Source organism: Prionailurus bengalensis, chromosome E2 (genome assembly GCF_016509475.1).
Source record: "Prionailurus bengalensis isolate Pbe53 chromosome E2, Fcat_Pben_1.1_paternal_pri, whole genome shotgun sequence".
Taxonomy (NCBI): Eukaryota; Metazoa; Chordata; class Mammalia; order Carnivora; family Felidae; genus Prionailurus; species Prionailurus bengalensis.
In genome coordinates, this window is record NC_057352.1 from 61,864,858 (window position 1) to 61,892,766 (window position 27,909).

The following is a 27,909-nucleotide window of genomic DNA, read 5'->3' on the forward strand; positions in this document are numbered from 1 at the left end:
CACTTCCGGCGACCGGCAGCTCTCGCGAGACCACGACGCAAGTCCCGCGGGCGGGGCGGGCCGTTGCCGTGGAGACCCGCGCAGGTCGGCCGGGTTAGCTTCTGTGAGTCACTCCCGCGGCGCGCGAGCAGAGGTACGGAGTGCGGGGCTGCGCCGGGGAGCGGTGGGCTCACCTATGGGGCTTTCCAAAAGCAAACACAAACCTAGGAAAGGTAAAGGGCCGTCGGCCCGTCGTCTCATAGGCCCCGCGGCCGCGGTTCGCGCAGGGCTAGCGGGGCGACAGGGGCGCTCGGCGGGGTCCGCCACGCCGGGGGCTGGGGGTGCTGGGCGCCCCCCCCGCCCCCGCTCCTCCCTCCTGAGTGAGGCGCCTGAGTCCTCCCTGGGGAGGACTGTGCCTCGGGAGTCTTTTCACCCACGGAAACACCCACGTTCAGAGGGACGGACGGACCCAAGGCTTGCGAGCTTCCTTGTTTCATTGTGGGCCAAAGCAGCCAACTGAAGGATTGGGATCCAGTAAACTGTAGGACTAATTGTCCGTGTGTTTCAGGTGAGGAGCAGAAGGGGCGCGTCTATTCAGGTCCCAAGGCCAAGGAAAGGCCGACGGGCAGGCATTCTCAAGAGTCTGAGAAGCCTCCGGACACTAAGCCTGCAGAGAGCCTCCATGGAAAGAGAGGGGCAGCCAAGCGACAGTGGCCTTCATCTGAAGTCGAAGGTAAGGCACGCCCAGGAGGGGACAGAACCTGAGGCCGGGGAATGTGGGGGTGGTGTAGAAAGGAGCCTGAGTGGTGGCATACCAGTGGCAGGGGGCATGCCCTAGTGAGGGAGTGGCTTTAGGACCTTTTTGTAGGAGGTAAATATCCAGAATTGTCGGCGGAAAACAGCAGTTGGATAAGGGTTTGGGTAACTTTCCAGGTGGTAGATGCATAGCAGAGTCCAGAGGGACTTCGCAGCGTCTGGCTGCAAGGCAGACCCACCGTTCCCGAGGGCCGAGTGTCTTTGGGCAGGACTGTTGCTCCCTCAACATTCCGCAGACTGGAACAGGACCTGGGAGTCCTGTAAGAAGGGATGTGGGAACTCAACCCGGGGCACAGGGATCAGAGGAACTAGGACGTCGGTGGGACAGAGAGGTCAGTTTGGTAAATGTATTCACTTTGTTGGCAGCCCAGTGTGGCCAGACCTTTGCAGGTGGGGGCGGGTGGGGGATGAGGCCGCAGAAGCAGCCAGAATATGAAGCCTTTAATCAATTTTATCATGTGCATTATGGAAACGGAACTGTTAAATAACTAAAACAAGGCAGGTGTGATGGGGTTTGTGCCTTGGAGAAGTCTTTCTCCAGAATAGAGGCTACTCGGGGGCAGTGAGGGGACCTGTCGTAGGCCCGTGGCAGCAACGGAGTAGGAACTAAATGAGGTATTGGCAGTAGGAATTCTGAAAGGATGTGGGAGGTAGGACCCGCGGACCCTGCTGTTGGAGGGGACGTGGGGCATCACTGACCTAGGAATGAATGGTTGGTAGGTCAGACGATGCTGGCCTGGTGAGCACGGGTGGGCTCTGATTGAGGCACCTGCGAGGTCAAGGGCAGGAAGCCGTTTGAAATGAGGATGCTGGGCTTGGGAGCAAGGCCCGGACTCCAGATCCTGCTGTATGAACCCTTGCCTGAGTGGAAGACTGCAGGAAGGGCCAGCGTCCTGGGGAGGAGGTTTGAAGAACGCTGCTGGTCGGTCAGGAGCCTTCTGACTGCAAGTCACAGAGCAGCTAACAAGATGCGGCTGTACTGCTGAGGGGTTCAACACCTCCCAAATGAAGGGTCACAAGAGGGCACTCACGGTGGCTTGCTCAGCAGCATGCCATGGCATCAAGGACTGTTTGGGTCTACGCTTTTGCCACCCTCAGTGTTGTCAGAGAGCTGGATGGCCCTTGGCGTCACGTGCAGACTGGACTGCTGTCTCGTTCACGAGAGGCCGTTCTCCGTGCAAGAACCTTCCCTTGGAGGGTCTCACCTGCCCAGCATCGCCAGGACAGGCTCAGATGTGAAAGTTCTGGGGCTGAACTTCTGCCAGTACAGGCAGGTGTGGGCAGGTGGGTGTCAGCTGGAGAGGCACCTAGTGTCCGTCACACCCTCCTTTCAGAGGGTAGAGAGACGGTGGATATAGAGGGGCAAGGTCAGAGAGCGAGAGTGAAGGTGGGGTTTCAAGAGAGAAGGCGAAGAGTGGTTTCTCCATCTAAGGCGGCATCTCAGCAGTGACGGGGGACAAGCTACTGACATCGTGCCCGTGAGGGAGTCCCCAAATCCTGATAGTCCACTGGAAGAGGCCAAATGTAAGAGACCACCTGTATCGTTATTCTCTTTATGTGAAGTGTCCAGGAAAGGCAAATTTATATAAAGGGAAGCCTGGACTAAGGGTGGGAGCAGGGATCAGCCATAAATGGGAACAAGGGGTCTTTTGAAGGTGACAGAAATGTTCTCAATACTGGAACGATGGGTGACCAACACTGAAAGTTTACGAAAAATCACTGAATGGTATGCCTCAAACAGGTGAATTTTATGGTATGTAAATTATACCGCAACAAAGCTGTTAGAAAAGAAAGAAGGTAATTTGGTCAACAGCATTAAATGTTGCAAAGAGATCAAGTAAACCCAGAAAAGGCTGCGTTCAATAAGGCGGACGCAGCGGGTCTTGGTCACCTTGCAGAGAGCAGGATCCGGCGATCAGAACTGCAGACACTTGGTCTGCCAGGTGGAACATTTAAACTAGGGCATGAGCAGCTTCTCTCTCACATTTGTGCTGTAAAGCTGAAGAATTTCCCTATTAGATTTGGAAAAAGTAGGGCCTTGGGAGTCGAAGTTTCCTTCAACTAACCTAATCCTACAAAAGCCTAAGAGCAATGGAGAGTCCTAACGAGGCGAAAATGCTGTGTATCCCATAAATAATAAAAGTAGGTCTTACTACTATGGGATAAAAACCAGAAAGTTCTTTCTGGGGTAGGAATGAGAGAGGGAGAGGCTGGCTGACTGGAAGGGAGCCTGTGGGGACGCTGCATGGTGGTAGAAAGTTCTGCCTCTCCTGGGGGTGATTACACAGGTGCATACAATTGTGAAAACGAATCCAGCTGTGCAGTTAAGGACTGGGCATTTTATCTTCTGTGAATTGTGCTTCAAAACGCACGGAATACACACCAGTCCTTGTCTCTTAGAGCTGCACCCAAAGGACTGAAGTATAAATCGATGCGACTGACGGAGATGGTGTCTGAGATGTGCTGCGAACTGGAAAGAGTGCGTGCGGCTGAGGACATTCGCCAAAGGCAGCTGCGGCCCCTGCTCCGCCTCCGGTTCTGCCGTGTGACCTTGATGCCCCTCCCACCTGGGCGGGGCCTGTAGCCTCTCCTTAAATCTCTGCCAGCTTGACATTCTCTTGTAACCAATAGAAGGTGGAGAAAAGTGGTTTGTGAGGCTGGGCCGGGAAAGGCGATGCCGTCCCGCCTTGCTCTCCAGAACGCAGACCGGCGCCTGGAACCCTGAGCCGCCACACCCCGCCTGGAAAGAGCCCAGCCCCCTGGGGAGGCCTCGCGGCCCTGGTCTCTAAGCCCTTCCAGCCTAAGGGCCAGACTTGCGACTGAACAAACCTTCAGGTGATTCTGGCCATCCCCCCGCCTAGGGGTCTCCCCGGCCGAGCCACCGGACACCACATAGCAGTAGCATCAGTGACCAGCCCTGGGAGCCGCCGTCTTGCACGTCCAGCCCAGCCGAGCCTTCAGAGACCACAGCCCCAGACAGCATCCAGCTGTAGCCACCTGGGGACCATAACCCATAGCTGCCCGGTCAAACCTGTCCTGAATTCCCGACCCTTAAAATTGTGAGAAAATACAACGGTTGTCTCAAGCTGCTACGGGTTGGGGTAAGCTGTCACGTAGCAGCGGTAACTAGAATGGAGGGTAAGCACTGGGGCGGAGGTGGAGTCTGACCTTGCGCTTGACCTGTGGCAGCTGTGGGATGGGTTCATTGTCTTGCTACTTCTGTAGATACTTACACCTTTGCATTACGAAACCCACATACACACGTTATACCACACATTAACACACCACAAAAATGTGCAATCGGCCACTTCCAAAATGCTGGAAATTCTAGTGGAAAAAAAATGACCCTGATTTTTCTGCAAATAAATGACATGGAAAAAAGGTCTACTCTGGCTGCTGTAACAAAATGCCATAGACTGTGTAGCTTCAACAACAGACATTTATTCGTCCTACTTCTAGAGGTGGAGGAGTCCCAACAATCTGATTCGATTCCTGTGAGGACCCCTCCTTGGCCTCCAAACAGCCATCAAATTGCTGTGTCGTCTTTTTTTTTTTGCAAGGGGGATAAACAGATACATTTTGCCTGTGAAGACTTTTTTTTTCAACGTTTTATTTATTTTTAAGAGAGAGACAGAGAGACAGAGCACAAGTGGGGGAGGGGCAGCGAGAGAGAGGGAGACACAGAATCCTAAGCAGGCTCCAGGCTCTGAGCTGTCAGCACAGAGCCCTATGCCAGGCTTGAACTCAGAAACCCTGAGATCAGGACCTGAGGTGAAGTTGGATGCTTAAATGACTGAACCACCCAGGTGCCCCAGACTGCTGTGTCTTCACATGGCTGGGGAGAGAGGGTTGTGGTCTCCTCCTCCTCCTCCTGTAAGGGCACCGATCCCATCATGGGGGCTCTACCCTCATGACCTCGTCTCAACCTAATCACTTCCCCAAAGCCCCACCTCCACATTTCATCCCGCTGCGGGTTAGGCCTTTCACACTCGACTTCCTGACTTCTGGAGGGACCCAAACATTCAGTCCATAGCAGAGAGGACTGTGCAAGGACACTTGAGGGACCTAGGAACCAAATACAGCGTGGGCCTGGGCTAAGTCATTCTTGAGATACCAAATTGAGTATTAGTTATTAATAATGGTTTTCTTAGATGTGACAAGGTTATTGTGCTTATGCTAAAAATAATCCCTATTTGATAAACATATTGCATTAACTATGGGTAAAATTATATGTCTGAGATTTGCTTGACAGTACTCAGGAAAAACAGAGGAAGACAGACAAAACAAAGGGACAAAACATTGAATCTGGGTGATGCATATATGGGTATCGTTATACTATTGTTTCCATGTGTGGCTGAATATGTCCATAATTTTTTGAAGGTAGAGTGTGCCTATTTGCAATAAGTCAGCTATTTCAAATATCCTGAATGAAAAAAAGCCAATTTCAAAAGATCACATGCTGTAGGATTCCATTTATATAATCTCCAAATGACAAAATTACAGAAATGTGAGAATAGACCAGTGGTTGCCAGAGTCATTAGGGATGGTTGGGGGGAGGGGAGAAAGGTGTGGCTGTAGAGGGTTAGCAAAGAGGAGGTCTTTGTGGTGTATCTGGATCTTAGTGATCTTGATCTTAGTGGTGGTTACATGGGATAAAATGGCACAGAACACAAACTGTGCCAAAATCAACATCTTGGTGTTGCCATTGTACTGTAATTACGTAAGATGTTACCATTGGAGGAAACTGGGTGAAAGGTATATGGGACTTATCTGTACTTTCAGAACTTTCTGTGAGTTTATAACTTCAAACTTGTAAGTTTAAAAATGTATCAAAATTGGGGCATCTGGCTGGCTCAGTCTGTAGAGCATGTGACTCTTGATCTTGGGGTTGTGACTTCGAACCCCACATTGGGTGTAGAGATGACTTAAAAATAAAATCTAAGGGGCACCTGGGTGGCTCAGCTGGTTGAGCGTCCAACTTCGGCTCACGTCACGATCTCGAGGTTCGTGAGTTCGAGCCCCGGGTCAGGCTCTGTGCTGACAGCTCAGAGCCTGGAGCCTGCTTGGGATTCTGTGTCTCCCTCTCGCTCTGCCTCTCTCAAAAATAGACATGAAAAAACATTTTAATAAACTAAAATAAAATCTTAAAAAAAATACATCAAAATTTGTAATAAATAAAATAATATAGTTCCGGTATAATCAATGAAACAAAATATGGACAAGAATAAGACCTTACTGGGGTGCCTGGGGGGGGGGGGCTCCATCAGTTGAGCGTCTGACTTCGGCTTGGGTCACGATCTCTCAATTTGTGAGTTCAGGCCCTGTGTCAGGCTCTGTGCTGACAGCTCAGAGCCTGGAGCCTGCTTCACATCCTGTGTCTCCCTCTCTCTGCCCCTCCCCTGCTCATGCCCTGTCTCTGCCTCTGTCTCAAAAAATAAACATTAAAAAGAAAAAAAAAAAAAGACCTTACTATGAGTGTGTGTGTATAAAATTAGCACCAAAAGTAAGTGGCAAAGGAAGAATTATACAATAAATTATGCTAGAAGAATTGCTTACCATTTTAAGGGAAAGCTCATGTTGAATTTTAACTTCCTGCTATGTGCTCAGAGAAATTCCAGCTAGGGGAGAGTGAATATAAGAAGTGACTACAGGGGCGCCTTGGAGGCCCCAGTCATTAGGCAACCGGTTCTTGGTATCGGCTCAGGTCATGATCTCACAGCTTTGTGGGTTCGAGCCCTGCTTTGGGCTCTGCGCTGTCAGCACAGAGACTGCTTGGGATTCTCTCTCTCTCCCTCTGCCCATCCCCTACTTGTGCAGTCTCTCTCAAAATAAATAAACTTTAAAACAAAGAACAAATGACTACAAAAATAGGTACATTTTAATATGAGTCCTCAGTGGGGATCGTCTTTCTAAGAGTCAAAACAAAGACATTGCAAAGAGATAACTGAAGAATCTGACAACGTTAAAAAGTAAAACATCTCCCCAAATCCTCTACAAACAAGCGTAAAACAAATGGTAAGGTCAAAAAATATTTGCATCATACGAGAGGTCAAAGAGTAACACACAACAGATCAAGTGCTCTGACACAGTGTTGATGAAAATACCGATTTTCCTGAAGACAACTTGGTAATGTGGTAGGCGGGATTCTCAGGCCCCAAGATCCCTGTCTGCCAGGAACAACGCCTGAAGAATCCCTGCCCCTTGAATGTGGGCGGGGCCTGTGAAGAAGACGGGTGTTACTCCTGTGATCCCGTTAGTAATCCATTGGTTTTGACTTCAAATGGAGTTCATTCTGGGTCAGCCAGACCTAACCAGAGAAGCCTTTTTTAAAAAGTCAGTGTCAGGTGGCTGTGAAGAAGGAAGCTACCGTGTCAATCATATCTCAAAAGAAATTTTTTTAAGCTGCCACATTGTGAGAGGAGCTGTGAGCAACCTCTACCAACGGCCAGCAAGAAAGCAGGGACGTCAGTCCCTCACCCGTAAAGAACGAACCTCTACCCGGCAGCCTGAATGAGTTTGGAAGGCCCCAGGCCCGCGAGAAGATGCAGTCTGGCTGACAGCTGGATCGTAGCCTGGACTTAGGACCAACAGAATTGGGGATGACAAATACAGGTACTGTTTTAAGCCAGCCACTAAATTTGTGGTGATTTGTTAGACAGTAATTGAAAACTAGTACAGGTAATATGTATCAAGAGTCCTAAAAAAGATTCGTGTTCCTACATGACAACGTTTTAAAACTCTAAAGAACTCTTGTTCTGAATTAGAGAACCTCAATAATGTAAAGATGTTAACTCTCCCTTAGTCTATAAAATCAGTGACCCCAATCAGAACACCACAGTTCTTTTTGGGGACTGGACCAAATTATTCTAATGTTTACCTAGTAGATAAAAACGTAAAAATAGCAGGAAACTGGAAGAGCAGAGGCACAAGAGGGACTGAGCCCTGACATGAAAGTGTGTTGCCGTGGAGAGAGCAGGGTGGACACGTGTGTCGCACCGTCACGGCATTCGTGATGAAGGCGCCAAGTGGAAGGAGTGGAGGAAAGATGGGAGAGTTCGCTCGGTGGTTCAGAGACAGCTGACTGGGCCACTGAGAAAGCAGCGACGCTGCCTCGGTCCCTACTCCCAATTCTACAGGAACCAGAACACTGAACACAGTAAAACAGTGACGGTTTTTGCAGGTTGGGTGGAGGGAGCACCTTTTCACTCTGACAGACTCTAAGAGCCAGAAGAAAGAGACCGATGTGTCTGAACCGTTTACGGTACCAGCGCCAATGGCAAATTTCCAAATGTACAAAAAGCTCTTGCGCACAAAAAAGGTCCAAGTGCAAAATGAGCAAAGAACGTGACCGGCATTCACAGGAAAATAACCACCACTGGACTGTGAATGGGCAGCAAGACGCTACCTCCCCACGCGAAGGTAAAGCTTCAGGGAAGGCGACCGGGACCAGTGGGGGCAGAAGTCAGTACTTCCCATTTTCATACAAATGGGAAAAGATTTGGCAAATTGGCAAGGATGAGGGGAGGGGATGGAGACATGTCCTGTTTATAGAGTCTTAGTGGAAATATGTATTGATGTAATCTTTACAAAAACCAACTGGACAATACTTACCAAAATCTTCATTCCAGTAAATTACCCAGTAGATACACCCTCACAAATGTGCAAGTACATAAATGAAAGAATGTTCATTGCAGCATCACTTGAAAAAGATAAAAACTGCAAATAACCCAAGTCATGTTCATTAAAGGGAGCTGGTTGTGTAATGGATGGGCCCCAGACGGCGGAACACAGGCTGCCGTGGAAGAGGCCACCCCTGTATGTGCAAACATGGGGCTCAGCCAAGCCCTGCGAGCAGCTGCCGGACTCCCCCTTCCATAATGTGACCCTAAAAGCATCAAACAGTGCGTGCACATCATTCCATATGCAGTTTTTAAGTCGCATAGTCGTCACCTCTTAGTCTTAATACGCAAAAAGTGTGTATTAATATAAAAAACATGAACTCCCCAACTTAAATGCAAAATACGATGAAATGCAGTTTTTTTTACTTATGATAAAAATAAAAAGGACACTCTCAGTGCCTGGTGCAGGCCATGGGCCCTTCACTGGGAGTTAAAACCATCGGAGCTGTGGATGCGGTGACGAAGAAGGAGGGAGCTCGGGGCCCCAGCATCTCACTGTACCGTCAGCCTTGAGCACATGACCTCTCTGTGCCTCAGTCCCTTCACCTGTAAAACACAGCTCATAAGAGGACCTACTTCAGAAACTGCTGTGAGCTGGAAGTCACCGTCATCATTACTCTGGGCTCAGAATGATGTCTGACACAGAACGAGCAACTATCCACCCGCCCCTGCCCGTAGCTGGGTTCATGAGGTATTTTAAGCGGGGGACAAAGCAATGGAACCAGTGCGATCGCGTTTTGTAACAATTCTGCGGCAGCGCGATTATTCTAACTCTCCCTGCTCTATTGGGTACACGCACAGAAAGAGACTTCTCTGTAGTGCCTCGACAGAAGCCTGAAAGGCTGTGCCTCAAACCTGTAACCCCAGGGAGGGGGCTGGGAGACACAACCCTGGAGGCAAGAAAGCACTTCTGCTTTCGTCTTGTGTAACTTGAGACAACCTTGGCATTTCGCAAGCTCTGCGCAACCCTTGGAAGCTTAAGTTTAAGAGGATGTCGTGGCCGACATCAGAAATGCTCATTCTTCAGCGTTCTGACTGATAAGGTTCTGTGCAGGGGAAACTGCGGATCTGAACCTTCACCTCTGGGACAGACTCTGCCTCTTGTCTTCTTTCTCCATTCTCTCCTTCCAGGTCTGTTGCACGAGCCAGCCAGCAGCTCAGACCCTCCACGGTGGATGGTGGAAGCGTGTCTCCCTTTTTCTTCCTTGAAAGAGGCGTCGAGTACTCACCACCCTCCTGGCTGAGCTGTCAATCCATGAAAGCTCTGTAACATGTTCTGACTGCTTTTGACCCTGACCACTTCTTTTCCTGAACCACACATCTAATTCTTTTGCTCTGGCCCTAACACAGACATTCTCTGCCTTCTGGAAGGGCTTTTCCACAGACATGTTAAATACCTGGATGTTTTCTTCCTTCTAGAGAAACCTGATGTAAAGGTAAACTCGAGCAAGAAGAAAGCTGTCATTCCACAGATCATCATCACTAAAGCCTCACAAGAGACTCTAACCAGCTACGGTTCCATCAGAAGTGAAGAGCAGAGAACCATTCAGGAGCAGGCTGAATGGGGCCCCTACCACCGACACAGAAACCCTAGCACAGTAGACGCCTATGGTTTACGAGAATAAACAAGTGCCCCGAGGAGCTGTCGATTTTCACTGTGCTGAGTCTCAGCGATGACGGCAGAAGGGCCACCTGCCCTGTGAGAAGCTGCAGCTGCCCCTTTGGGGAATGAGGTCCCCCAGTGACCACCTCGGGCTCACCTGCCCCAGAGCTGCTGGCAGCTTGGCAGAGGGCAAGAGTGCCTCTGGCCCAGAGAGTGAACGTTGTGGCAACGAGCGAATCAGTAACCCTCTGGTGTCACTGCCGGTGCAGAGTGATGAACAAATGGCAGGCAGCATATCCCAGTCTCTTGCTGGGCAACTTAAAATCCTTCCCATTCACTTCCGAAGGGGTGTGGCGTAAGTACTCGGCAGTTACGGTGAACGAGACGTCCCCCACACTTGGACAAAAGGTTGGACTCTGAGGACTCCACTTTAAGGTGTCACGTCCCAGAACAGGGACGTGCACAGTCACCCTGCGGGGCCCACGGGCTCCGAGCTTGACTGTAAGCTGATGCCGAGTATTAAAGGATCCAGACGAAGAATGTGGAATTGGGGTGGGGGCACCCATGGCACGTAGAACTTGGGCAGTGGCCTTGCCAGAGCTGCCGTGGGACGGGGGGAGGGGAGCTGACAACGTCCCCTCTTTCTGGCTGTGCATGAGGGGTCCCAACAGGAGGGGCTGTTCAGGGAAGCCCTGCTGGCGTCCCCTCACAACTGGCAGCTCACGGGTCAGGCTCCACTCTCCTCCAGAGCGGCTGGAGGGAACACCCCGCCCTGTCTGGTCCGACACAGTTAGTCTCGTAACAGAATGTGTGTGTCTCCTTGGTTGCTAGAACGGTCAGCAGGCTTTACACTTGGTCTGCATGTCTCTATCAAAGATTTTGTGTTTCGAGCAACCTCTGCACCCAGCGTGGGGCTCAAACCCACAACCCCGAGGTCAAGAATTGCACGCTTCACCTACTGAGCCAGCCAAGCACGCCTCTGTCTCTGTGTGTTGATGAGAATCATACCCCTTTAGTATTAAATAGTACAACTGACTTCCAGTTTCAGTATAAACCCCAACATAATAAATCTCATACTGACATTGTTTAACAACACGTTATTAACATCATTACTTGTATTCAATACGTTTACTTACACATCCTGTCACAACTGAGTGTGTGTACAGAAGAATCAAGCCCATGCAAATGTGGACTTGACCGCACTGGGCCAGCACACCTACCTTCTCCCTAAAATTTCTAGTACCCAATAATTCCTATTTAAGGAGCGCCCGGGTGGCTCAGTCGGTCAAGCGTCCAACTTCGGCTCAGGTCACGATCTTGACGGTCTGTGGGTTCAAGCCCCACGTCCGGCTCGGTGCGGACAGCTCAGAGGCTGGAACCTGCTTCAGATTCTGTGCTTCCCTCTCTCACCGCCCCCTCCCCACTTCCGCTCACACTGTTTCTCTCTCAAAAATAAACATTAAAAATTAAAAAAAAAAAATCTATTTGACCTACAAATTGCCCTCTTCCTACCCCTGCCCTGAGAATCTCAAACAATCTAAAAACTATACCTACCAAGGCACTATTTCTAATTTCGTTATTAGCTAGAGGCTTAGCTTATGAATGATTAAAAAGGGGCTGGAATGAACTGAACATAATTAGTTTAAACTAAAATGATTCTAAGTTATGATTAATTTCATGATTACCAAATGTCCTTAGCCTATATTAATATTAGCATTTACAGTGTAGTCCCACGCATGGGAGGCCTTTCCTGGAACCCTATTTAACGCTCCACCCCCGCGCCCGGCACGTCCCACTCACTGCCCTGCCTCAGTTTTCTCTTTAGCACGCGCAACTCTCGGGCCATCTATTTACTTACCTCGTTTGGCTGCGTCCCACTAGAATGGAGGGTCCACGAGGGCAGAGCCTGACAGGGCCCGACACGTAGTGGGTGCTCCACACTCATGGGTCAGGGGACGTCCGTCGCAGCGTCCCATCCATTCTTGCCTTCCACACCCTTCCGACGCGCCCTCCGCTCCCTGACCCCCGTAGGTCCAGCCCAAGCCCCTCCCGGCGTAGCTCCAGATCGGCCCTCGCGAGCTCCAAGGGACTCCCCAGCTCCTCGGACTTCGGCCTCCCCCTCCTCCGGCAGGCGTTCCTCAGCGCGCCAGCCGGCTCAGGTGCCCCCGCTTAAAACTAAAATAAGGCCCAAACCTCGGTGCTGCGAGGAGACAGCAGCAACCGACGTCCTCCAGGAGCCTTCGGGAGGCTTCCGGGGAAACCTTTGCTAAAGTGGGCGTGTCCCGGAAGTAGAACAAGCGCCAGCGCGCGAGAACCTCGTTTGCGCCTGCGCACACGGGGAGCAGGGTGCCGCGCTCGGCATGGGGGACCCGGAGTCAGAGCCTGAGCAGATCCGTTTGAAGTGTATCCGTAAGGACGGCTACTTCACGGTGCCTCCAGAACACAGGGTGCGACGGGGGGGCCGCTCGCCGTAGCTCCGCCGGGGGCAGGGCGGGACCGAAACGCCCTGGAGCCCCTTAGTGTCGCGCTGAAGCGTTGAGGTTGCCGCCGCCGCGGGCGGGAACGACAGTCCCAGAGTTCCTCGCGGCCGGCGCGGAAACCGGCGGCGATGCTCCTGGGCCGAGGGCCTGGGCTGGTGGCGGGCCGCGGGGCCGGTCGCGCTCCGCCGAGGGACGGGCGGGCTGTCAAGCAGCCGGCCTCCTCTGGAAGAACAGGCTCTGGGCTCTACCGCGGGCGTCCCTTCGTTTTGCGCCGGGGCCGGGCTTTGCGGGCTGACCCGGGAGCCCTTTGTGTCAGGGGGCAGTTGGCCCGTGGAAAGAGTTGGAGGCGTGGTCTCCCTTGGCTTTAAATGGATGTGGCCGGGCCCCGCCTGACACCCGGCAGCTTCCGTTTGTGTCTTGCTCTGTGCGAGGCCTTTGCGTGTGTTACTGTCATTTAGTCCTCTCGGCGACCCTTTATAAAGGTGAGGACAGTGAAGCTTAGGGGTGTGGAGTGGTTTTACCAAGGGAGACGGCTCGTGCAGGTGCAGGTTTGAACCCTAGTGTTTTAACTACTTACTGGTGCTGAGAAGCCGGAAAGCGTCATTAGCACACTGGCGGAGTGCGCACCTAGGGCCACCTGGAGCAGTCGCTGGCCGTTATACATCACTCACACACACAGCAGGTGCGCGCAGCTTTCCGAGTACGGTGCAGGAGTGAGGGGAAACCTCTCGGAGGGGAGCTGGGACATACCCAGATGAGGACAGAGTACACAATAGTAGGTGCTTCAAGATATGAAAGTATCGGGATTTTAGGGGAAGAATTGTTTGCAGCTGGGGGAAATTTTTTTGTAAAAGAAATTTGCGTGGAGGCGCCTGAGTGGCTCAGTCGGTTAAGCATGGGACTTTGGCTCAGGTCATGATCTCATGGCTCATGTTCCAGAGCTGCCGCGGGCTCTATGCTGACAGCTCAGAGGCTGGAGCCGGCTTCGGATTCTGTGTCTCCCTCTCTCACTCTGCCCGTCCCCCACTCATGCTTAGTCTGTCTGTCTGTCTGTCTGTCTCTCCTTCAAAAATAAATAAACAGTAAAAAAGAAAAATCTGTACAAAGGTGGCGTTTCTGCCAGGCTAGTAAGTGTGACTAGGATGTTGACGTGCAGAGACAAAGAGGCCTGGCATGCCAGATTTAGAGAGTGGCAGACGCAACCTCACGGAGATAAGAGACACAGTGTGACTAGGAAGCACCAGGGGTTCCCCCAGGAGAGAGGATGTGAGAAAGCACTGGTGGGCAGAGGAAGCTGAGGTGAGATCATGGAAGGGCTCAGTCTGGGTGATTCTGACCTGGCTCCAGAGGTGGTGGGAAGGGAGGAGATGGAAGGCAAGGGCTGGGAAGAGAATAGAGGCAGCAAGGCCAGAGAGAGGCTGTTAGAATTTGAAACTTGCCACATGTGCTTCCTGGACCCAAAGAGACATGCCCATTCGGTCCACCTACCAAAGTACTGCATTACAAAGGTGCATCAGGATACAGGCTCTCTGCTAGGACAGGAACCCCTGAATATAGTGGGTTAAGTACAGGACTTTCTTTCTCCCTCCCCTAACTTTCCAGAGAGAGGCAGCTGTTTTCCACGAGGTGGGCCAGGCTCTCAAGCTGTCTGCCTTGTAGATCTCCCTCCACGTCATTCAAACCCCACCCTGCTTCAGGAGCAAAAAGGAGTGGGTGGCAACCAACTTCCTTTGACCGGGAAGTCCCTTCCTTGAGGCCTTGGTCCTTTCTGCTCACATCCCATTGGCCAAAATTGAGTCAAATGGACAGACCTAGCTGCAAGGGAGGCTGAGAAATCCAGCTACCAACAGGTTGGCCTCACGCCACTGGACAGTGTTTCCTAACTAGAAAAAGTACAGCGTGGATGTTGGGGATGGCTCGTCTCTGCCACAGATGAGTTTCCACTGCGTTTGATAGATGCTTTGTGAGGATCTAGGAGCTTTGTCCATCTCCAAAGCATAATTTAGACCAATGCTGCTCACTATTCCTCTTGTGATTGTGGAAATGTTGCTTTCTGACTCGTCCGGTATGGTTACCGTGAGCCACATAGCAGTGTGGAGCACGACACACATGGCAAGTGAGGAAATGAAATACTAATTTTAGTTAATTTTAACCATCCATGGCCAGTGGTTATTGTTTCCAGGCAGCCTACATCTGGACCGTGGGATTGGAAGGGGACAGGCTATCTGTGATGATGCATTCGAAGCGTCTGCTCCCCCAGTAACATCGTCCCCCTTTTCTCACTTGTAAAGCCCAAGTGCGTGGTTGTCTTTCTGTTTGGTGAGCAAGACACGAGTGAGCTCCCCGGTACGAATTAAATGTGAAATGTCCACCTTTAGTTGTTCGTTAGCTGGCCAATCCCTGCACTGCCAGCACCTCTGTCTTTCAGTTGGGACGGTGCCGGAGTGTGAAGGAGTTTGAGAAGCTGAACCGCATCGGGGAAGGCACCTATGGCATTGTCTGTGAGTGGCCAAGATGGGAGGTCTGGGGTTCAGGGGACTGTCCCAGCAGTTGAGGAACTTAACACCCATTGCTCCACAGCCAGGGCAGAATTTCTACAAGTGAACTCGGATCTGTGGTGTATTTGCCATAAATTCCACACCATGTCTGAGTAAATGTAATTTATTCAAATTGCATCTGCAACCGTGACCTGCAAGTTGGGGCAACTGTTACAGCAAAATGCAGAACTTCCAGAAGCAGCCGGGGCTGCAGCCTGTGGCAGCTGAGATGTTGGTATACCTTATACTACTGGGGTTCGGAAGCTGCGCACTTTAGCACAGGGCTTTGAGGAGCCTCCTTGGCACAATATAAGGGATTTTTTCCTGGATAAAGTATCTTATTTGCTGTTAGAACATAGTAACAACAGAAAGCAGAGCAGTGACCCGCATCCTGACTCTAAGGAGAAACACTGAGAGGGAGCCTGTTGTAAGTAGCACCCTCTACCCAGGTTAGATGAGAGGACTCCCCCAGAGAGCCTGTGTCTGGTGGGGATGCGGGCGCTGCTTGCATGGTGAGGACCTAGTGTCAATGGGCATCCAGTTATCAAAGAAGGGAAAGGGAACCCGCAGGGTTCTGAACGAGGCCCCTGTGTGGCACAAGGGTGGGTGATGTGGGATCAAGCCTATTTGACCATTCCATCATGGATGAGTTTCCATTCCAGATAGGGCCCGGGACACCCAGACGGATGAGATTGTTGCCCTGAAGAAAGTGCGGATGGACAAAGAGAAGGACGGTGAGCTCAAAGTGGGAGGGGTAGAAAGGTGCCAGTTGCCCAAGGTTCCTTCTGGCCTGGGGTGGGGGTTGCTGAGGCCAGGTCTGATCGCTGAGGTCCTTGTGTGCAGGGGTGGGGGTAGCTGAGTTGCAGGTCTTGTTGTAGGGGACCTTGTATTCAGGGGGGGTTCCTGAGGCCAAGTCTGGTTACAGGGATCCTTGTGTGCAGGGGTGGGGGTAGCTGAGGCCAGGTCTGGTTACAGGGTTCCTTGTGTGCAGGAGTGGGGATTGCTGAGTTGCAAGTCTGGTTGTAGGGGACCTCGTATGCAGGGGTGGGGGTTCCTGAGGCCAAGTGTGGTTACAGGGATCCTGTGTGCAGCGATGGGGATTGCTGAGGCCAGGTCTGGTTGCAGGGGTCCTTGTGTGTACAGGTGGGGGTTCCTGATTTGCAGGTCTAATTTCAGAGGTCCTTGTCGGCAGGGATGGGGGCTGCTGATTGCAGGTCTGGTTGCAGGGGTGGGGGTTCCTGATTTGCAGGTCTAGTTTCAGGGGTCTTTGTCTGCAGGGGTGGGTGTTGCTGAGTTACCAGTCTGGATGCATGGATTCTTTTCTGCAGGGGTCGGGGTTCCTGAGTTGCAGATCTAATTTCAGGGGTCCTTGTCTGCATGGGTGGGGGTTGCTGAGTTCCGGGTCTAGTTTAAGGGGTCTTTGTCTGCAGGGGTGGGGGTTCCTGATTTGCAGGTCTAGTTCAGGGGTCCTTGTCTGCAGAGGTGGGGCTGCTGAGTTGCAGGTCTGGTTGCAGGGGTGGGGGTTTTTGTGTTGCAGGTCTAATTTCAGGGTCCTCGTTCTCAGGGGTGGAGGTTGCTGAGTAACAGGTCTAGTTTCAGGGGTCCTCATCTGCAGCGGTGGGTTCCTGAGTTGCTGGTCTGGTTGCAGGGGTCCTTGTCTGCAGGGGTGGGGGTTGCTGAGTTACAGGTCCAATTTCAGGGGTCCTTGTCTGCAAGGGTGGGGGCTGCTGAGTTGTAGGTCTGGTTGCAGGGATCTTTGTAGGGGTGGGGGTTGCTGAGTTACAGGTCCAATTTCAGGGGTCCTTGTCTGCAAGGGTGGGGGCTGCTGAGTTTCAGCTCTGGTTACAGGGGTGGGGATTCCTGTGTTGCAGTCTAATTTCAGGGGTCCTTGTTCTCAGGGGTGGGGGTAGCTGAGTTGCAGGTCTGGAAGCAGGCGTGGGGGTTGCTGAGGTGCAGGTGTGTCATAGGGATGAGGGTTGCTGAGTTGCAGGTCTGGTTGCAGGGGTGGGGGTTGCTGAGTTACCGGTCTGGATGTGGGGGTGGGGGTTGCTGAGTTGCAGGTCTGTCTGCAGGGGTGTGGGTTGCTGAGTTTCAGGGGTCCTTGTCTGCAGGGGTGGGGTATGCTGAGTTGCAGGCCTGGCTGCAGGAGTTTGCAGGAGTGGGGGTTGCTGAGGCCAGGTCTGCTTGCAGGGGTCCTTGTCTGCAGAGGTGGGGATCACTGAGTTGCAGGTCTAGTTTCAGGGGTCCTTGTCTCCAGGGGTGAGGGTTGCTGAGGCCAGGTCTGGTTGCAAAGGTCCTTTTGTGCAGGGTTGGGGGTTGCTGAGGCCAGGTCTGGTTTTAGGGGTCCTTGCCTGTAGTGGTGGGGATTGCTGATGCCAGGTTTGGTCCCAGGGGTCCTTCTTTGCAGGGCTGGGGGTTGCTGAGGCCAGGTCTGGTTGCAGGGATCCTTGTGTGCAGGGCTTGTGGTGGCTGAGTTGCAGGTCTGGTTGCATGGGTGGGGGTTGCTGAGTTGCAGGTCTGTCTGCAGGGGTGTGGGTTGCTGAGTTGCAGGTCTGGTTGCAGGAGTCCTTGTCTGCAGGGGTGGGGATTGCTGAGGCTGGGTCTGGTCACAAAGGTCCTTGTGTGCAGGGTTGGGGGTACCTGAGTTGCTGGTCTGGTTGTAGGGGACCTTGTATGCAGGGCTGGGGGTTCATGAGGCCAGTTCTGGTTACAGGGACCCTTGGGTGCAGGGCTGGGGGTTGCTGAGGCCAGGTCTGGTCCCAGGGGTCCTTGTGTGCAGGAGTGGGGATTGCTGAGTTGCAGTTCTGGTTGCAGGGGTCGGGGTTGCTGAGGCCAGGTCTGGTTGCAGGGGTCTTTGTCTCCAGGGGTGGGGTTCCTGAGGTCATGTCTGGTTGCTTGGGTCCTTGTCTGCTGGGCTTGTGGTTGCTGAGTTGCAGGTCTGGTTGCATGGGTGGGGGTTTCTGAGTTGCAGGTCTGGTGTGCAGGGGTGGGGGTTGCTGAGTTGCAGGTCTGGTTGCAGGGGTCCTTGTGTTCAGGGGTGGGGGGTTGCTGAGTTGCAGGTCCGGTTGCAGGGGTCTTTGTCTCCAGGGGTGGGGTTGCTGAGGTCATGTCTGGTTGCTTGGGTCCTTGTCTGCAGGACTTGTGGTTGCTGAGTTGCAGGTCTGGTTGCATGGGTGGGGGTTACTGAGTTGCAGGTCTGGTTGCATGGGTGGGGGTTACTGAGTTGCAGGTCTGGTTGCAGGGGTCCTTGTGTGCAGGGGTGTGGGTTGCTGAGTTGCAGGTCTGCCTGCAGGGGTCCCCATCAGCAGCCTTCGGGAGATCACACTGCTTCTTCGCCTTCGCCATCCGAATATTGTGGAGCTGAAGGAGGTGGTTGTTGGGAACCACCTGGAGAGGTACGCAGTCTGCTGAGCCCGCCCTGCCCGTCCCCTCCCTGTGCTTTCCCCAAGCACAGTTCGTCCTTCCCGCAATCCGGGAGGGTCCTGTGGCCTAGGAGGACGTGCGAGCCTCCGTGTGTTTCCCCTTTCCTTCCAGCATCTTTCTGGTGATGGGTTATTGTGAGCAAGACCTGGCCAGCCTTCTGGAGAACATGCCGACACCGTTCTCGGAGGCCCAGGTGTGAGGCTGGGGGCCACGGAGCAGGTGCACCTCCACATTTGCGCCAAACGTGTATCGCCTTAACTGATGCCTTCTGCCTTTGTGTAGGTCAAGTGCATTGTCCTTCAAGTGCTCCGAGGACTTCAGTACCTGCACCAGAACTTCATCATCCACAGGTAGGAGGGGCCTCAGGTGGTGGGGGATGGCATCATCGGGGCGGGGGGTGCCGAAGGGACAAATGTGCCCTCGTGACGCAGGGGAAAGGTGACCTGGCTTCGATGCATTTCTCTAACTGTTCCTTGGGGCAGGATCCAGGCCCATACAGCACCTGCTTTCCACCCGGGGGACTGACTGTGTGGACACATCCCTCCTGGAGTCTCGTTACGCACGAGAAAATGCTATGACTGGAAGAGGATGGAGGGGGGTATCTTCCAGGCCCACAGCAGTGGTTTCTTGTATCTTGGAGCAGCTGGTGCAGCCCTGGGTGGGGATGGGCACGGGAGGAAGTTAGGCCTGGGCTTGCTGCCTGGCTCTGCCACTTCCTGAGGAAGTTACTGAGAGCTCTGCTACTCCAGCTGCCAGATGGCCTTCTGCTGCCCACCTTCCCTGTTTTTAAAAAGTTCTGGGACGCCCGGGTGGCTCAGGCAGTTAAGTGTCTGACTCTTGGTTTCGGCTCAAGTCATGATCTCACAGCTTATGGGATCAAGCCCCACATCAGCCTTGGCACTGACGGTGCAGAGCCTGCTTGGGATTCTTGATTTCCTTTGTCTCTGTCTCTCCCCTGCACATGCTCTCTCCCTCCCTCCCTCCCTCCCTCCCTCTCTCTCTCCCCCCCTCTCTCTCCCCCCCCCTCTCTCTCCCCCTCTCCCCCTCTCCCCCTCTCTCCCTCTCCCTCTCTCCCTCTCCCTCTCTCTCTCTCCCTCTCTCTCTCCCTCCCTCTCTCCCTCCCTCCCTCTCTCTCTCTCCCTCCCTCTCTCTCTCCCTCCGTCTCTCTCTCCCTCCCCCTCCCTCTCTCTCCCTCCCTCTCTCTCTCTCTTTCCCTCCCTCTCTCTCTCTCTCCCTCCCTCTCTCTCTCTCTCTCCCTGTCTCTCTCTCTCCCTCCCTCTCTCTCTCTCCCTCCCTCTCTCTCTCTCCCTCCCTCTCTCTCTCTCTCTCCCTCCCTCTCTCTCTTTCCGTCCCTCTCTCTCTTTCTCTCCCTCTCTCTCTCTCTCCCTCCCTCTCTCTCTCTCTAAGATAAATATTTAAAATAAATAAGAAGCACCTGGGTGGCTCAGTTAAATGACTGACTTTGGCTCAGGTCACGATCTCATGGTTAGTGAGTCTGAGCCCCTGGTCGGGCTCTGTGCTGAGATCTCAGATCTTCTGTCTCCCTCTCCCCTCTCTCTGCCCCTTCCCTGCTCATGTGCACATGCTTTCTTTCTCTTTCTCAAAAATAAATAAACATTACAAATTTTTTTTTTAATTTCAAATTAACAAATAATAAAAAGTTTTAAACGGGGGTGCCCAGAAAGCTCAAATGGGCTCAGTCGGGAGAGCGTGTGACTCTTGATCTCAGGATTGTACGTTCAATCCACACATTGGGTGTGGAGATTATTAAAAATAAGTAAACTTTAAAAAGTTCCAACAGAGGATGTGGAGAAAAAGTGTTTTGAGTGTGCCTGTGACATACAATTAGGAGACAACGTAATTACCCCATGGAGCTCACTTCCTGGGAACTAGTGATACTTTCTGTCACAGGGACCTGAAGGTTTCCAACCTGCTCATGACTGACAAAGGCTGTGTGAAGACAGGTGGGTGCAGGCCGCTGGCTCTGTGGGAGGTGTGGCCACTTGGGCAGGGGAGCAGCTCAGTCCTCACAAGCACCCTGAAGGCTGAGGGCTGGCTCCCACACAGCAGCTCGTTAGCCCTCCCCCGGTGACCCTCGTCCCCTCGTCTTTCTGCCTTTGTCGCAGCGGATTTTGGCCTGGCGCGGGCCTATGGCATCCCAGTGAAGCCGATGACCCCCAAGGTGGTGACGCTCTGGTGAGTCTGTCGGGACGAGGTGTCCCTGGTGGAGGGAAGTGTGGGGCACTGATCAGGCCAAAGCTGCAGAAGGACCCTGAGGGTCTCGAAGCCCCAGAGGGCTGCACACACTCCTGGAGGCTGGGTCTAGGACACTTCCTGAGACAGCAAGATGACAGCAAGGCTGGTGAGACCGCCCTGCCCGAGGCAGCCGGACACCCAGCCTGATTCAGACAGAAGGGTGGGTGGGTGACGCAGCTTTCTGGAGTTGCTTCTCGTGTTTTTAAGAAGCACAGCAGGGTTGTGGTTACAGAGAGGACGTGGAAATCATACACCTTCTGCCATGTGTCAGCCAGCCCCCGCATGGCATAGAGAATTCGCTGCTCACAGGGGCTGTCCAGCAGCAGCTGCCGTGACCGCGCGTGCCGTCCACGTTTGCAGCACTGCGGGGAAGAGGGGGCCTGAGCTGGGGTTGGCCATCCGCTCGCCCAGGCCAGCTCTCAGGAAGACTGACTGCGGAGTGCATTTCTCTTTGCAGGTACCGGGCCCCCGAACTGCTGTTGGGAACTACCACACAGACCACCAGCATTGACATGTGGTGAGGGGTGAAGGCAGCTCCCAGAGCCTGGGGGAGAGGCCGGCAGGGGCCGGAGCAGGGCTGGGGTCTTTGCCAGCTCCTGGTGGGGAGAAACCTGGGATCCCAAGGGGACGTGTGAGAACATAGCTTCTGCAGCAGAAAGGCCGGCCCTCGCCACCCACAGAGGCCATCTGGCACCGGGTCACGTTCCGTGGTGACCTCCCGAGCTCCAGCCGGTCCTGACCCCAGCACGTGGGAGGCATGTGGGGCGGCACTTGCCCTCAGCGGCTCACGTCAAAGTGGCACTCGGCGGAGGTGTGTGGCCACGGCGAGCCGGTGCGGGAAGTGAGGCCCGCTCTCCTCTGCAGGGCCGTGGGGTGCATCCTGGCCGAGCTGCTGGCTCACAAGCCCCTGCTCCCCGGCACTTCTGAGATCCACCAGGTGGACCTGATTGTACAGCTGCTGGGGACACCCAGTGAGAACATCTGGCCGGTGAGTGCCTGGCCTCTGCCCTCGTCACCCCCCTGCCGAGGCCGGCTTCACCTGCCGTGAAGCCCTGTGGCTCCACCTCCCGCTTCCCGCAGGGTTTCTCCAGGCTGCCGCTGGTGGGCCAGTACAGCCTGCGCAAGCAGCCCTACAACAACCTGAAGCACAAGTTCCCGTGGCTGTCGGAGGCCGGCCTGCGCCTGCTGAACTTCCTCTTCATGTATGACCCCAAGAAAAGGTGCCGACCTCGCCTGCGGGCAGGAGTGGGGACACCTCAAACCCGGGCCCTTTATAGGGGGATTTTCAGAACACAGGCCACGCTGCTGCAGAGAAGCCCCCGGACTCAGGCACGGAGGGCCAGCCGCTCGGTTTGGGTGGTCTCTGCCCACCCAGGTCACGGAGCCCGTTCTGAGTTTCCCATCTGTTTCTGGGCCCCAGTCCCCTACTTGCCACTCACCTCTTGTCGTTGGGACATTTGAACCAGAGGGCGCGGAGCCGGGCAGGTGTGAGGGACACTAGCTTCAGTGGCATCTGGGGGTCCTGTTAACAGCAAGGCCTCCTCTCCAGGGCAACGGCCAGAGACGGCTTGGAAAGCTCCTACTTCAAGGAGAAGCCCCTGCGTGAGTCTCCCAGACCCCCACCCCCACCCCCACCAGGCTCCACAGGGGGCTTGGCTTGTGGCCCTTGTAGTCCAGGGTGGGGTGTTGGGGCACGGCCTCGCAGAGCTGCTGAAGCCCCTGAAGGGGTGGTGTGGTGGGCTCCTGGTGGAGCCCAGGTAGAGGGTGGGCCCTGGGCGGGCAGGGGCTGCCTGCTGAGGCCGGTGTGGATGCTTGTTGGCCACACAAACTGTTCTCTGATGGGAGCAGAGGAAGACGCAACCCCAGGGCCCATCACAGATGCAGAGCGGGGTTCTCAGACCTGGAGCACACTCTTTCCCCATCCCCCACCCACCCGGCGCTGAACGGCTCTCTCCCCGCAGCCTGCGAGCCGGAGCTCATGCCCACCTTCCCCCACCACCGCAACAAGCGGGCTGTTCCGGCCACGTGTGAGGCCCAGAGCAAGCGCTGCAAGCCGTGACCATGACCGGCAGGAGGCCTCTGCAGTCCGGGCTGACGACGCTGCTAGGATCCGGCTCGCCCTTTGACTGACACTGACCAGCTGCTCCAGCTGACTGCACTCCCTTCTCCAGAAGAGCAGGGTGGGTGCACCCGAGAAGGGCCTGACACTCAGTCTTGGCACCCGTGGCCACGCCCACAGCCGGCCCTCTACAGCTGTGCAGAAGCTCAGGCCCTCACTTCCCAAGAGCAAAGGGCCGCTGGGCCCATCTCAGTGGGTGTTGCTAGCGTGGGATGGGCAGACCCCCCACATGGTTGCCTGCATCCCGTCCTGGGCCCCAGGGTCTGTCTGAGGCTCTGGTAAGCCTCCCCCTCCGCCCCGCCCCAGCGGCAGGGCTGGTGACACTCAGATGGGAAGGAGGGGTCGGGTGTGGGTCACATCCTGCCTGATGGACTGGGGTCTGGGCCCTGTCCCTGCCCCCACACTGAGGCCCAGACGGGAAGGGGCACGAGTGGGTGCTAACAGAAGCTCAGAGAGATGAAAGTTTTTCTAACAGACGTGAACAGGTTCAATGTCCTTTAATGAACTTTGGGTTCTGACTCATGACGTGAAGGTGGTTCTCTGAGTGCTGGGAAGGAGAGGTGGGACAGACAGACGGGCAGAGTGCCCAGTGAGGAGGGGCCAGCACAGAAACAGGCACCTGTCCCCTCCAGTCCTGTGGGTTAGTATGTTCTGGGACCCCTTCCCCCCCAGGAAAAGGGGTTCCGCCTGCCTGCGCCCTGAGAGTCTGTCTGAGCAGGTGGCTACTCAAGAGCCTGGACCCCATCTTTACCACTGGGCCCAGGGTGAATGATCAGGTGGGAAGCCTGTGCAGCAGAGAGCCCCAGCAAGGTGGCTTGTGGGGTGCTGATTGCTCAGAAGCCCCACATTCCACCTGGAAGCGAGCGACACAGCCTGTCCAGGCCCCACTTGCTGCCTGCCTCCCTGCTCTCTGGACTCCTCGGGAGCCTGCACACTCTGCTGTGAGATCGGATTGTTTCTCTTCCACATGTGGGCCCAACTTCCCAGCCCAGCGCTGACCAGGGCACGTGGGTTCATCTCGGGCCAGCCCTCGGCTCATTCCATCGGCAAGAGGCTAGGTGAGCCACGTACCTGGCAGAGCCCCCGGGCTGGTCACGGTGGTGCTCAGTGGCCCACGGTGTCACCTGTGGGCCTCCAAGGACACCCCTGTGAGGAGAATCTCCCTTGGACGCTCAGAGGGAGGCAACATGTCCTGAACCACAACTTACAGGGATAGGTCAAGAGCTACAGGCTGGGTGCTGGGCCCCTCCAGTGGGCTGGGGGAGGGGTGAAAGAGGAGGGAGAGGGCCCTTCGTGGGAGTAGGCATGGTGGTGAGACGCGGACACAAACTAGACTCCACCCAGCACATTGGGACATAGTCTGGAACACTGGGAGCAGGGGGTGGGGAGCCGGCCAGCTCCAGGCAAGAGCTTTCCATGGAAGGCAGGAGCCCATCTCCTGCTTTGTGAAGCCTGGATTCCCCCACCCTGCTGTGCCCAGGAGTCCCCGGGGGCAGGGTGGCCAGGGCTCAGGCCTGAGGAGTGATGAGGCCCAGAGAAGCACCATGGAAACTCTCTGGAAAGCACTTGACCCAGGGCCTGGCTGGGCCTAAGGTCGGGCCCCGGGCCCATCATAGAGGAGGGTGTCCACCTGTGCACGCTGCAGCCAGAGGCGCTGCTGGGTGTCACCGAGCAGCACACGAAGTGCGTGACCTAGACGGCAGGCGGGCAGGGTGGCACAGTGCGGGGCGTGCAGCTGGCGGCACGTGTCACAGCAGAGGGTGGGCAGGGCACCGGGAGCCAGGCAGCCGTGTGCTTGGTAGCCGGGGGGTGGGGGGCTGGGCCCGTACCCACGCTGGGGGCTGGCCCGCCCCGACCTCCCCGGGTCTCCAGGCCTGCTTAGCAGCTCTTGGCGCAGCGACAGAAAGGAGAAGGCGTCCGGCTCTGGCTCCGGCTCCTCCTTCAAGGCCCCGTACGGCGGGCTGCCGGCCTGCGGCAGCACCTCAGCCTCCCCTAGTGGCTCCCAGGCCCCTCCCCTGGCACCCCACAGTTTGGCGCTCTGTCCCCAGAGTGGAGGCCGGCAGGCCAGCTCTGGGGGAGGGGAGTCGGGGCCCGGCGAGGGCCCCCCATACAGGCTGGCCTCCTCCGAGCCCTCGTCCTCCTGCAGGTCCCGGTATAGGTCCAGCTGCGTCTGGAACACGGTCGGGGAGCCCCGGGGGGGCAGAGGTGGCGGCTCCTCTTCCCGGGCCAGCCGCTGCTGCAGCCAGGCCACGCAGGAGGCCACGTCCGCGCTGGCCCGCCGGGCCTGCAGCAGCTCCTCCGCTGGCAGCACGCTGGTCCCCAGCTGGGCCAGCACCTCGCCCAGGATCTCACACTCCAGCCGCAGGGCAAAGCAGCCCAGGGCTACCTGCACCAGCTGGCAGGCGGGTGGCAGGGCAGCCATCGTCAGGCGGTGGTTGTCCCTGGGCACGTAACCCATCTTCTGGAAGCTCTGGATGAGGAGGTCCTCCGAGAGGGCACCTTTCAGCACGTGCACGTAGCCCCCGGAGAAGGTCTGCGGAGGAGGGTCCCGGTCACCAGCAGGCCACACTCACCTCCATTCTGGCCTTGGCCGGCTCCAGGGGCCACCAGCCTCACCCCAGAACCGGGGCAGTTTCGGGCTGTGCTGACACGCCCATGGGAGGAGCTTCTCGGCAACGCGTGCTAGGGCCCGCCTCCCGAGACCCGCTTTAGTTGCTGGGGCCGGCGAGGGAAATAAATCTCACTTCCCTCGGGGTCTCCTCCACCTCCTGTCACCTCCAGGGCTTTGCTGAGATCTGGTCCTGCACAAATAGGGGTGCTTATCTGCCCTTCTCATCAGGTGGCCTCCCCAACACGTCCTGAACTCGCCTTTGCACTTGTCTTGGAGAGCCTTTCCCATGGAGACCGAGGCTTAGCCACGCGTTTTATCCAGCTGTGCCTGCCACCACGTGGGTGCACCACCTGTACTGTGTGGAGGCTCCACTGTGCAGCTGGGCGGAGAGCCCGGGAACGCCAGACAGGAAAGTGCCTCCCGGGTCGCATTTTTTGAGGATGACGGTCATGTGGGTCTCCCGGTCCTAAAATTCTATCACTCTGGGACCCTGTCAGCATTCCTCTGCTTCTAGCTGAGGATGACACGTCCCGCAGACTGAGCACTACCGCGTGCAAGCATCGTACTCAGGGCTCACAACAGACCTAGGACTGGCTTATTCTTGTGTCCGCTTGACAGACAAGGAAACGGGTTCGGGGAGCTTAGGTAACCTGCACTAAGCCACACGGCCAAGAGGAAGTAGGACCAGACTGCAGCCAGGTCTGACCGACACTGAAGGGTGCCTCCCGCCCCGTTATCCGAATGTTAAAGCCCTTGAACTTCTGACCAGCAGGTGTCCCCATGAAGCAACAAAGCTCTAGAGCTCACCCTTTGAGAGAGGGGGGAGGGGCGGGGGAGACAGAAAAGCGGCCGCTGCCATGGCAACCGGCGGAGGTGGACTCGCCCACGTGCCCAATGACATCAGCACCTTCCTACTCTTCCAAATTAGCTTTGAGGGCCAAATGCCTGCCCCCTCAGCAGGCTGGCAGCTCATCTACGGGGTCAGCCCAGCCCTGGACACAGCCTCCGTACCTGAACGAGTGGTGGACTTAGTCCAGACCCCCAGGATGTGCAGGGTCCCCAGCTCGTGCCTACTTCATAGGGGATACACCCGCCCAACACTCCTCTATAAATGGGATCATGGAGGGATTAGAGTGATCATGGAACCTCAAGTTCCTCTCGTGCACCTGTCCTAGGATTTGTGCTACAGGAGCCGCGGGGCCACTTTGGGGAGAGCAGTGATTCCAGTTTCGAGGAGCAAGGATTCCGCCCCGCCCAACCCAGAAGGCAGGCACCCAGGGTGGGTGGCCTCCACCCACACCATGTTTTCAGCCCTGCGAGTGTCCAGGGGGACCTTGGCCAAGAGCTGCCCCCAAGGCTTCCAGGATCCCCCAGGGAACTCTGACCTCGGCACAGAGCATCCTGGGTAGGGGAGCCCTCTCGGCCCAGTGCCCTACCTTGATGGTGGTGAACTCCTTCCTCCAGGGTAGCAGGTACAGGTGCACGGCGGCCAATTCCAGCAGCTCGAAGGCGCGGGCCAGGCCGCGCAGCGCGGGGGCCAGGTCGGCGCGGCCCCACAGGCCGTCGGTGAGCAGCGCCAGCGCGTCGTCCTGCAGCGCCCCGTGCAGGTCGAAGTCTTCAACCAGGATCTGCCACAGCACCGCGCGCAGCGATGGGTCCCCGCACACGCCCGCGCGGCCGCGCCGCAGCTCACGCTCCAGGCACAGGCGGTAGTCCTCGGACAGCGAGCTGCTGCCCATTCTGGCGGGCGGGGGTCGCGTGTCAGGAACCAGAGACCTCTCCCCGCCAGTTGTGCGCCCCCCAGAGCCTCCACCCAGCATCCACATGGTCCCCCCGCAGCCCGGCGACCTCGTCAGCTGAGCGGACCCCAGGGCCTACAGCACCCCGCCAGCTGCGTCCCCGCTCCCGAACAGAGAGACCCCGCCTCGCCCACCAGGGAGTGCTGCGGACCCCGCGAGCGACCGCACTACCTGCGGGTCCCCACCTCTCGGCTCGGAGCTCTTCCGCCGCCTGCGGCTCCGCCCATCGGCCTCGGCCGTGACGCTCGGGGCGGGGCCTGCTCGGGGCACAGCCCCCTCTGCTAACACGGGCGGGGCCGAGCCGGGGGGCGGGGCCTTGTGCCGCCCAGCTGAGCACCTGCACCGCGCACCTGTACGGCCAGCTGCCCCCTCGTCTCCCGTCTACCCACGGCGCCGCCGGGGCCGTTGCTGGCCGACCCTGGGCCGGGGCTCGGGCGGGCACACGAGGAACGGTGCGTCCCAGCAGCCGCTCCCTCTGAGCCAGGCGCTTGGAGCGCCGGCGCCCCTCGAGCGACCCAGCTCCGGCCCAGCGCTCAACCAGCGCACAAGGAGGTGAGCTTCGCCGTGGTTAGAACAGCAGCCTCGGGTGGGCGGGGCGGCCTCAGTT

The 27,909-nt window shown here is 55.9% G+C and overlaps 2 protein-coding genes across 9 annotated transcripts; one reads left to right on the forward strand and one right to left on the reverse strand.

The window, feature by feature from the left end:
- The first annotated feature begins 48 nt into the window (after positions 1–48).
- Positions 49–23,397, forward strand: CDK10 (cyclin dependent kinase 10). Of its 6 annotated transcripts, XM_043599946.1 has the most exons (14): positions 49–133; positions 548–712; positions 14,986–15,058; positions 15,757–15,828; positions 18,387–18,489; positions 18,629–18,710; positions 18,800–18,867; positions 20,429–20,481; positions 20,644–20,713; positions 21,231–21,290; positions 21,638–21,761; positions 21,854–21,993; positions 22,323–22,375; positions 22,735–23,397. In XM_043599946.1, exons 2-14 carry the CDS (start codon positions 662–664, stop codon positions 22,830–22,832), a joined length of 1,047 nt encoding a protein of 348 aa, XP_043455881.1. In that variant the 5' UTR covers positions 49–133; positions 548–661; the 3' UTR covers positions 22,833–23,397. The 6 variants fall into 6 exon arrangements, with proteins under 6 accessions (XP_043455881.1, XP_043455883.1, XP_043455880.1 ...); XM_043599948.1 differs by lacking the exons at positions 49–133; positions 548–712 and adding an exon at positions 12,393–12,486; XM_043599945.1 differs by lacking the exons at positions 49–133; positions 548–712 and adding an exon at positions 12,398–12,524 and having other exon boundaries at positions 21,854–21,975.
- Positions 23,375–27,578, reverse strand: SPATA2L (spermatogenesis associated 2 like). 3 transcript variants are annotated; one of them, XM_043599940.1, is made up of 3 exons: positions 27,488–27,578; positions 26,940–27,243; positions 23,375–25,425 (listed from the first exon to the last, which is right to left on the reverse strand). In XM_043599940.1, exons 2-3 carry the CDS (start codon positions 27,240–27,242, stop codon positions 24,481–24,483), a joined length of 1,248 nt encoding a protein of 415 aa, XP_043455875.1. In that variant the 5' UTR covers position 27,243; positions 27,488–27,578; the 3' UTR covers positions 23,375–24,480. The 3 variants fall into 3 exon arrangements, with proteins under 3 accessions (XP_043455875.1, XP_043455874.1, XP_043455872.1); XM_043599939.1 differs by having other exon boundaries at positions 27,474–27,556; XM_043599937.1 differs by having other exon boundaries at positions 26,940–27,502.
- Between the last annotated feature and the right edge of the window lie 331 nt (positions 27,579–27,909).